This window comes from Arachis stenosperma, chromosome 3, assembly GCF_014773155.1.
Source record: "Arachis stenosperma cultivar V10309 chromosome 3, arast.V10309.gnm1.PFL2, whole genome shotgun sequence".
Classification (NCBI taxonomy): Eukaryota; Viridiplantae; Streptophyta; class Magnoliopsida; order Fabales; family Fabaceae; genus Arachis; species Arachis stenosperma.
This window is the reverse complement of record NC_080379.1, coordinates 143099372-143109983: the sequence shown is the minus strand read 5'-3', so window position 1 is coordinate 143109983 and position 10612 is coordinate 143099372. Positions and strand designations below refer to the sequence as shown.

Sequence of the window (10612 nt, the reverse complement as noted above, 5' to 3'; positions counted from 1 at the left end):
TTATGCCTGAAATTAATCTTTTTAAAAGCATGCTAATTTTTGTTTCGTTTTTCTTCCTTCTTTTATTATTATCTTTAATTTTAGATATAAGATAATTACTTTATTGTTACTTGCTAAATGGCTAAGCTCGTAAACTTTTTTTAAAAGCAAACAGGGCGCTGAAAAAATTGAGTTATTTTCATTTTAAAATGAAAGGGAAGGGAGTTCATTTCATTTCAAACAATAATAATGATAATGAGTTGCATTCATTTCAAGGAACTAGAATCAATAAGCTATTAACTTCTAATTTTGGGTGCTGCATCTGACTACTAATAATATGTATTGTATACTTGAATTGATTTACAAAATTTAAATGTCTTCTAGCTAAATATAGTTGTTGTTTGAATTGATACATTATAATTCATTTTTTATGACATATAGATGCTAATTTATTTTTTAGTGACAATATTTGTTTAACTCTGTGGTTTGAATTATGTTTATTTTATTTCTCAAATAAATTATTTAACTCTATGGGTTAAACTCTATTTTTTTTTTGGCTAAAACTTTGGTTTAAATTATATTTATTTTATTTTTTAAATAAATTGAGGATTTTTTAATTGAGTGCATTAAAAACGATTTTAGTAGAAAGACCCATCTTTTAAATCTCCTTATTTAATAATTTTTCCTCATTTTAAATAGATTGGTACATTCACTTTTTTCCACAAAAACTAGAATTTAAAGGCCGAGGAGTGGTTAATTCCACAATTAGAGAGACTTCATATTTGTCCAGCATCATCGATATGTATCTCTTCATACTAGATTTTTGTTCTTTTTAACCTATTCTGTTATTCCATATGCACACTATATATATACCACTAACAACATTTATTTTTCTCTTAATAATTTTATTTTTAATTCAATTTCGATATTATTAGACCCACCAAATGGTTGTTATTATCAGGCATTTTGTATGTTACATAATAATAAAATATGTATTTTTGACTTAATGTCATAATAAAAAATACATGTTTATAACTAATAACAACTAATAACAATCATTTGGTAGGTTCAATAATATAGGAATTGAATTAAAAAATAAAATTATTAAGAGAAAAATAAATGTTGTTAGTGGTATATATGTGGTTTGCATATGAAATAATAGAGTAGGCTAAAAAAACAGAACAAAAGTCTAATATGAAGGAATACATACCGATAATGTTGGAAGAATATGAAGTCTCTCTAATTGTGGAATGTAACCACTCCTGGGTCTTTAAATTCTGGTTATTGTGGAAAAAATGATTGTATCAATCTATTTAAAGTGAAGAAAAATTATTAAATAAAGAGATTTAAAAGATAGGTCCTTCTACTAAAATTGTTTTTAATGCACTCAATTAAAAAATCCTCAATTTATTTGAAAAATAAAATAAACATAGTTCAAACTAGAATTTCAACAAAAAAAAATAAACAGAGTTCAACCCACAGAGTTAAACAATTTATTTGAAAAATAAAATAAACATAGTTCAAACCACACAGTTAAGCAAATATTGTCACTGTAAAAACAAATCAGTATCTATATGTCATGAAAAAAGAATTAGAATGTATCAATTAAAACAACAATCATATTTAACTAGAAGACATTCAAATTTTGCAAATCAATTCAAGTATGCAATACATATTATTAGTAGTGAGATGCAGCAGCCAAAAATCAGAAGTTAATAGCTTATTGATTTTAGTTTCTTGAAATGAATGCAACTCATCATCATCATTATTGTTTGAAATGAAATGAACTCCCTTTCCTTTTATTTTAAAATGAAAATAACTCAATTTTTTCAGTGTCCTGTTTACTTTTAAAAAAAGTTCACGAACTTAGCCATTTAGCAAGTAACAGAGAAATAATGATCCTATATCTAAAATTAAAGATAATAATAAAAGAAGGCAGAGAAACGGAACAAAAATTAGCATGTCTTTAAAGAAATTGATTTCAGGCATCAATGAAAACGAAGTAGCAATTAGGAACTTTACTACTACTACTACTATTATGCTAATATCATAAGTTCCTAAGCTACAACTACTTCATTTCAACCAACATAAAATCGAACAAGATCCTTAATATGCAATAAGATAAGAAATGAAATTAAATGCTCTGCAAATTATATAAGAAGATTCTAAATGAAAAAAGAAGTGAAACCTTAAACAGAGGAGGCAGTAGAGCAACAAACAAAGGGGAGATGAGGAAGATTGAGCAGTCATTCAAGCCAAATTAAGCATGTAAAAATATGTTTTTGTCAGATTCAAGAAAAGAAACCATAAGCTTAAACTCTTCATTGAGACAAATTAAACATGTAAAAATATGTTTATATCATATTCAAGCCAAATTAAGCATGTAAAAATATGTCACAAGTTTAAACTTTTTATTGAGACAAATCATCAAACACGTTATTTGCAGGCAACATAATCCCAGAGAGCACATAAGAAATCAAGCAAAATAAAAAACTAACTAATCAAATTAGCAGTCTATTGCAGAAAATTAGTGTAATATGATGTAGAAAGCATAAAAAATTCAAACATTAATGAGAGATTCGAAAAGAATTCGCAGGAAAAAGCAATGCGAACATGAACTTGAAGAAGAGAAGGAGACCAGTCTTCTGTTTAGGGCAATGTTGGCGCCAGCACAGTTCCAATGGCGGTGGCGTTGGTGAAGCCTCCACTTGATTTAGGAAAAAACTCAAACCTTAACGTGAAATTGGAAGAAAATTCATAGAGAGAAACAGTGCGAACATGAATTGGAAAAGAAAAAGAGACAAATCTTCTATTTAGAGTAACGGGGGCTCCGGTGCCGACTCCGGTAGAGGTGGCATTGGTGAAGCTCACTGATTTGGAGGAAAAAACGCTCTGTTAGGATTTCGTTCTTTAGAGAAAAATAAAAAAAGGTAAAATTTAGTATTAAATAACAGAAATAATTTAATCTTTTTATTTCATTATTTACATTTCATTTTCATTTGAATTAAAGATAAATAGGAGAGAAATAAAAATTAAATTAGTAGTAATTTAATTTTTTAAAATAAAATATACTCAAAAATAATTTTTTAAATCTTAAACCAAACATAAAAATAAAATATTTCTATCTTAAAATTCATGAGAATTCACTTATATTCCCTCCAACCACATACTCCTAAGACAATCAAGATTCATGTTAATCCAGTTTCTTATTGGACAGGTTTACATATAATAAGAGAAAATAAAACAAAAATGCTTGATTCATGAACGTCAAGTCTTTGGATTTTCTTCGTTGTTATTTATTTACGTGTATACTTTGATCCCTATTATTTTTGTTCATATTAGTTGCCTAACTTGTCATATTCAATGTTTTTAATGTATGGTGATTCTTAATCATAATAAAACTATTAAATGGTGACGTATCGATTATTATTACATTTGGATTCCATTTTCTTTTAGATTTCGATGTTTAATTTTTTGGATAAATATACCTACGCATTTTTTTTGACTGACTGTATACGTGACTAATTTTTTTTGTTATGGAAGTAGAAGTGGTGATATACTTTAACATTGTAATTTTTGGTGTTTTTTAAAACTGTGAAAGTACAGAAATCGGAGGGTCCGATTTCTGTACCTTAAAATTTTTTTTTTACCACAAATCGGACGGTCCGATTTTTGCACCTCCCACAAATCGGACGTTCCGATTTCTGTACCTCTACAAATCGGACGGTCCGATTTCTGCATCTCCCGCAAATCGGACGGTCCGATTTCTGCACCTCTACAAATCGAACGGTCCGATTTCTGCTTCTCTAATTAAACGATCCCACATTTAAGTATAACACCCCAACAATCCACATTTTAAAAAAACACCACTACCACTCCAATATTAAAAATAAAAAATTCTGTATACGTACGCCTTTAACTCCAAAGTCCAAACTAACTTTATCGTTATATATGTGAGGGTAGAGACTCTGACAAAAATATTTAAAAAGTTTTTAAATAAAAAACATTTACTCTTATTTATTGAATAAATTATTATATTAAATTTTTGACCCATAATATATATTAAAAATATTGTTATATTCTTAAAATTGTTAATTTAATTTTAATACTAATTTTTAATTTATTTAAAATTTAAATTTTTAACCAAAAATATATCAGAAAATTATTTTATTTTTATTAATTTTATAAATTTTATAATATTATTTTTCTTCTTTCATTTCATTATCATTTTAATACTTTTTTTCATTTTACGAATTTTAATTTTTTTTATGAATTGGGTTTTTATTTATAATTCTTTTAATATTTTTTATTTTTAAAGATCTATATTTTAATCTACCAATTTTTATTAATAATTGTTCTATTTTTAGTTTAATAATTCTTATTTATTTTTAAGTTCTTTGAATAAAATTTATCCTAAAATTGAGATTTTAAAAAATTATTTTATATTAATTTAAAAAATTTGAATTAATATTAGTTATAATTATTAATATAATTATTTTTTTCTCTTACATATTTAATTTTATTCATACTTTATATTTTATTTGTTAATTTATGTTTTTAGAGTATGTTTTTTAATTGTGACTAAATAAATAACTTTTTTAAAAAAATATTTTTGTCATTTTTATATGAGTGGTGTCCATTCCGAGGACGTGTTAATCGGCTTCAATAAGCATAAGGCAACATAAATATATGAATGAATAGAAAAATGTTCTGAACCCAGGTATAGATAAAAAGATTGAGTGGAGTTTTATTCTATTGAAGAAACTGAAAAGGCGCATCTATGTTAAAATGACAAGAGTAAGGATTATAATAAATACAATCATTAAATAAATTTTACATTTATCAATCATCAACCACTTCCAATCTTGCACCGAAAGGTAAAACTTTAATAATGAAAGACCACCCCATATATTACGTTTCGCCCAACAAAACTTCAGAAACAGATCACTTCCATGGCTCATTAGAATAAACATTAAGAAAAGAAAGATAAAAAAAAGTGCATATATACGTTAGATTCTCCTTTAATTTCCTACAAGGTATATCTAGCTTTATCTTGGTTAAATACTGTGTTTCTCCAAGTTAAACTCAATCCAAAACCCAACTTTGATTTGAGCTTTTGACTGCGAAAAAAGTTGCAGTTGGAATTGATTAGCCACTATATATATGTGCACTCAAAATTACCTATATTCATAGCTAGGCATTAATCAATCATGCCTCTTTAAATTACTAAAGCAATGATTATAAATATGCCTAGGATTAAGGAAGGTAGAGTAGGGAAGGATCACAGGAAAATTGACTTGGGAATTAGTGTTTCGGGTCATGATTATCACTTATCAATATCAGTATCAGTATCATTAGTAGGTAGTTGGCCAAAAATGTCATGGCATGCTTCCCAGTTGCCCTTTTCTCTAGCTTCCCAGTATCCACCAACATAACAGTATGTATGGCTATTTTTGTCCATAGCAAACCACCTTGGCTTCCAACCCTTTTCTTGCACCTTCCTTGCCTGCCAATACAGTAGTGACGCTTTTGTTACTCAACTATCAAAAACCACCAAATTCATCTCATTCACTACATATATTAAAGATATATAGATATTATATTAGAATGTTTGCTAGATATTTCCGAAACTAATCACCATATTTACCATCCTATATAAAAGCATAATTCAATTGTAATCAGCCGTTTCCACTATTTAGCAAATTTTTTAATTCTTGATTTTTCTCTCAGCTATATTTTATTCACAAACCACCATGATTCTCAACAGTGTGATCCAATGAGTTTCAAATATTTGATTTGATTAAGTTGCACCAATGATACCTGCCGTTGTCTTTGTTCCAAACGCAACTTCTCAGCATTGGCCTTTTCATACTCTCCGTTCTCCAAACACCTTTGGTCAGGTCTTAATCTTGAATCGGTTGGTGGCAACTTCTCCTGTTTGTCAACTCGAATGTAATTAAGCACTAATCATCAATGAGGATTTGTTCTAGGATTTTTTCAACGAAAGAGAATATTACATAGAATCACATTGTTTACCTTTAGTTCAGGTGTGATTTCATTTAGTGTAATAGCAAACTTGGTAAGGTTATATCTTGTTTGGTACTCGGAAGGCTCACTCTTCTTCCATATTAGATGTGATTTTGATGACTCATTAGACCCTTCTACTTCTCCTTTTCTAGAATTCTCTAAAATTTCATACTGCAAGCTTTCATTCCATTTTCCATACACAGTTGCCACTTTTTTGCCTTCCTTATCTTCCACTACTCCTCGTACCTGCAGCAAAACTTAATTACAAAGCATGAGAAATATTACATGTCTACGGACTATGAACTAGAACAAAAGTTATTCAACTCATCATTTTGTGAGAAATAAAATCTGCATACATCAACCCTTCCATATGGTTGCTAGGGGTAAAACCAAAAGCATTACTGTTGCTACCACATAAATATATAGAAGAAGCACCTGGTGCGGGTTTCTCTCAATGATTGATTGCTCCTTGAATTTAAGCATACAAGAATAATCGCGGTTCCCCTTTATCCTCATTGTACCATAATGGTCACAATAGAGTTTTCCTAATATGAGGTTGTAAATTGCTGTTGTTACCTGATGGTAGAAATGTTGAAGTAAATATCTTAAACAGAAAACTGGCAATCTTTTGGAAGAGACATTGTTAAACTAACAGTAACAAATGCACATCAATCAAATCCACATATACCTTGCTCCACTGAAAGACGTCACCATCATCAAACTGCAAAGTTATTACACCAACAGGATCAAGATGAATTGAACGACCCCAAAATTTACTTTTTAAATTGCTGTCACCCCAAATTGTCCATCCTCTTCCCTCACAATGGCATGCTAATATCATTGGGTGATGACTGACCTATCTCAACATGAGCACCGTAAGTATTTTATTTCCAGCCACCAGTTATTTTCAAAACTAGGGGGAAAAAAATGCCTTTAGCATGATGTTGAGACAATGATATATCCTTGCAAATGAACTTTTAACAATAAGATATAGAGTATATACACATATCCAGTACGTATAACTACAATGCAGTACTAATTGTTAATGCCAAAGTGAGTATAGGATACCTTCTCAGATATAAAGCGAATGCCTTTTTCTGGGTACAATGCCTCATATGTCTCACCCAAGAGTGGATTGAATGGTTTGCAAGTCCTGCCATCAGTGCAAGCATACCCTGAAACCGCAAATGCAGCCACACATATCATCCTCATGACATTGTTACCCTGTATACCATGTAGAATGGTAATAAGAATCAGTTATAGACAACAATTGCCCCCAAGAGAATTTTGTATTAACTATGTCTATGGCATATCTTGCAAGAAGGAAATAACCATTTTGCCCCAAGCATATGCTTGGTCTAGAAGGTAAGAATACTCCAAATCTTCAAGACATTTCTGCAATGAAGAGAGGGGTTCATTGAAATAAACCGGCAGACAGATTCTTGTAAGGTCCTTCCCGATATTATCCTTTATTATTGACCACAAACTGACTCCTTTATCTTTTTCAACAGGATCAGGTAACTTCTTTCGTCGACTAACATCCTCATGTTCCAAATCAAGGCTGAATCTATAAGGCCGAAATCCAGTGCTACTCTCAGAACATGTTGAAAGAATATCAAACGTATCAAAGAATGCATCACGGTCACTAACACTTCCTTCTGTAATATATCAAAACAGTTAAAAAAATTTAAAACCTGCTGTATGGATCCTAGAGAGATCAACATGATAGCTTGATCAATTTAGAATAACAAGGACCTGGCCATATACTAAATCAGAAAGAATGTCACTATTCTCAACTAAAAGCATTATCATTACCAACACTTTACAGTCATAAGTATATTGTACAGCTAATTCAAGATATATACGCACCACTGTTATTGTCATATGTGGTTCGATAGGAATTGGCATCATCCCTTGAGTTCTGACTTTTGCTTTTAATGTGTGGGTTTTCCAAGTCAATATCTTCTGTCTAGAAAAGACACAGGTGGTTGAAGTGAATACAATAGTACACACTAATTGATGGTTAACATAATCAGAAATAATGACATGTACCGTGTCCAATACATGCAAGTGATTGTTATTGAGAACATGTGATAGCTCAGTTCTCATAATGTCCTCACTGTCCTGGATAGCAGCCTCAGTAAGACCCTCCTCCAAGAGGCGCTGCCTCAACCTGTGGGTGGTAACCACCACTGACGAAGAAGAACGAGGAGAAAAAAAAGTATTACTATTATGAATGGTGCTGTTCTTGACGACCTGCAGGGCCTCGAGCCAGGTTGCACGGTCCTCCTTGTTTTCTGCCTTCAAATGGATCTTTTTCTTTGTCCCCGTGTACACACAAAACCTCTTCCCATCTGATTTGTTCTCTCGTGCCGTACACACCTGCATCATTATGAACAATTTTCATGTAACGATATAGTATATTCTTGCAAGAGAAATGCTGATAATAGCGTACCCTGAGATGGAACTGGCCAAGGGGTTGTTCCGGTTGGGGTTGGGATTGGCGGGAAGTGCAACGGATATCGGCGGGGAAGCGACGGAGAGACTCTTGGCCGACGATCTTGGCGGCGGAGGGGGTGAGAAGCAGGTTATGTGTCTCCATCTTGTAATAAGACAAGACACCATCCTCGAGAATGAACCACCGTGGCCTCCACCCTCGAGCGTAGTTCACCCATTTGTACAGCATTCCAGATATTGTTATTCCATTATCATAATTATTATTATTTTCAATGATCTCGCCCAAACGGTATTCATCGGCGGCTATCGTGTTGCTGCGGGAGAACCGCGCCGAATCGATGCGGTCGCTGCTGAAGCTGCCAAGGGATCGGAACGACGCCGTTGAGGTTTCCATGTGTCCGCTGATTGTGGATTGATGAAGCGTCGACCGTTAAAGGAGCAGAAGAAAAGAAACGAAAGCGATGCATAGCAGCAAAATGCAGTTGGACGCGCCAATGGGAGAGGAAGAGGAACATAACTAGCAGCTACTTCCTCCGCATCTATTTCATAGGGACAGCGTTCTTGGCGCCCTGCCATCAACTCTTTTTTGTTTCTCCTTTGAGTCATGCTCGTATTGACCAATAACAGATGGGCTTAGGACCAATATTAATAATTGGACTCCTTATGATTGCTGCTATATGCCCCAAAACGTTTCAAGACCAAAGCCCCCATGACCAAAGCCCCAATCCCCGCTTTGCGTATTCTTGACTTGTTGCGCCAGCTATTGCTGTTGACTTCCTGACAAAAAACAAATGATGTGACTTTAATGATTATTAGACCTGAGTGTATTTTTCGGTGTCTAAATGAGAGTTAAAGTTTATTTTCGCCCTTAAAATTTTACTTCAGCCTCAATTTTAATTCTGAAATTCTAAGTTATTTAATTGAAATTCTCAAATATTAAATTGTGACTCATATTTATTTTTATAGTGATCTTTGTTAATAGAATGCTGATATGACACATTAAGTTATTACATCAAAATTATCAAAATGGCACCTTTTTAAAAGTACGCTCAATTTTCACTAAAAATTATGTCGTTTTAGAGTTTGAAAGGTTAAATACATTTGGTCTACACTATGATAATCAAAACAAACTATATTTAACCCTTTTTCTTCTTCCACTCGCATGCGTAACTTTTACAAAGAAAAATCAGTCGCGACGAGTATTTATCTTTTTTCAAACTGTTCGAAGAGGTTGTTAAAGAACTAGTATCTACACGCGCACAACAACAAAAGCCGAAGAACAGGTTAGGAACAAAAAAATTTTATGATTTTTTTAAACTCTATTCTATGTTTATCTGTTGGTTTGAGATTTACATTATGTGTTGGTTTATGTTATAGTCTAGGTTAGGGTTTTGTTAATTTGTGGATTTTAAATATGTTAGGATTTTTTTTGCTGAACTTAAAAATGGTAATCATTGTTTAAATATTTTGTTTTATATTTCTATAGACAAGAAAAAAAAAATGGATAACAAACTTAAAGAAGATTGTATTTATTTTGTATAGGTATTATTTGTTCTTTGTTTTTAGCTCATACAAGTGAAGATATATATAGTACAAATTAGAAAAAGAAAAGCAGTGATTGTTATCATTGCTATATAAGTAAAAGCAGTTATTTTAAATTGTTTCTTATTATAACTACAAGCTCTTTAATTTTATTACTCTATCTTAAACAAAATATAAATCTAATTCGAAGTATTTGGTTTAGTTCAATTGTGTATTATTGGATTGTAGAGTATTAATATTATTGACATATGATTTAAAAATATAACTGATGTCACTGTCATTGATTTTGCATTACAGATGGATGAGGAATAACAATTATTTTTTTGTCATGGAAGACAATTTGAAACCAATCAAGATGAAAATGTGATTTATATCAGATACCACATTGATAACTTAGTTGGGCTGAATGAGGACACGATGGATATCTTCTCAATAAGGAATTACTACAAGGTGCTAGGACACGACAAGTTGAAAGAGTACTGGTGACTAGCTCCTAGGAGGTCATTAAAGAGTGGATTGAGAGCACTCTCAAGTGACAATGAACTATTTGAGTCTTTGAGATGTGCTTTTATGTCACGAATAAGTATGGAGTTGTGCATATCTATCT

At 31.6% G+C, this 10612-nt stretch overlaps 1 protein-coding gene across 1 annotated transcript; it reads right to left on the bottom strand.

The window, feature by feature from the left end:
- Nucleotides 1-5086: 5086 nt before the first annotated feature.
- On the bottom strand, nt 5087-8892 carry LOC130970359 (oxysterol-binding protein-related protein 1B-like). The gene is made up of 10 exons (XM_057896426.1): nt 8462-8892; nt 8059-8388; nt 7876-7975; nt 7339-7664; nt 7075-7230; nt 6695-6862; nt 6442-6582; nt 6016-6252; nt 5800-5907; nt 5087-5485 (listed from the first exon to the last, which is right to left on the bottom strand). Exons 1-10 carry the CDS (start codon nt 8855-8857, stop codon nt 5306-5308), a joined length of 2142 nt encoding a protein of 713 aa, XP_057752409.1. The 5' UTR covers nt 8858-8892; the 3' UTR covers nt 5087-5305.
- Between the last annotated feature and the right edge of the window lie 1720 nt (nt 8893-10612).

Coding starts and splice junctions, on each gene's coding strand:
- LOC130970359 (XM_057896426.1), bottom strand. CDS start 8,857: ATGGAAACCTCAACGGCGTCGTTCCGATCCCTTGGCAGCTTCAGCAGC. Junction 7,976..8,058: donor ACTTGCATGTATTGGACACG/GTACATGTCATT, acceptor TGTCTTTTCTAG/ACAGAAGATATTGACTTGGA. Junction 5,486..5,799: donor TGGAACAAAGACAACGGCAG/GTATCATTGGTG, acceptor CTGTATTGGCAG/GCAAGGAAGGTGCAAGAAAA.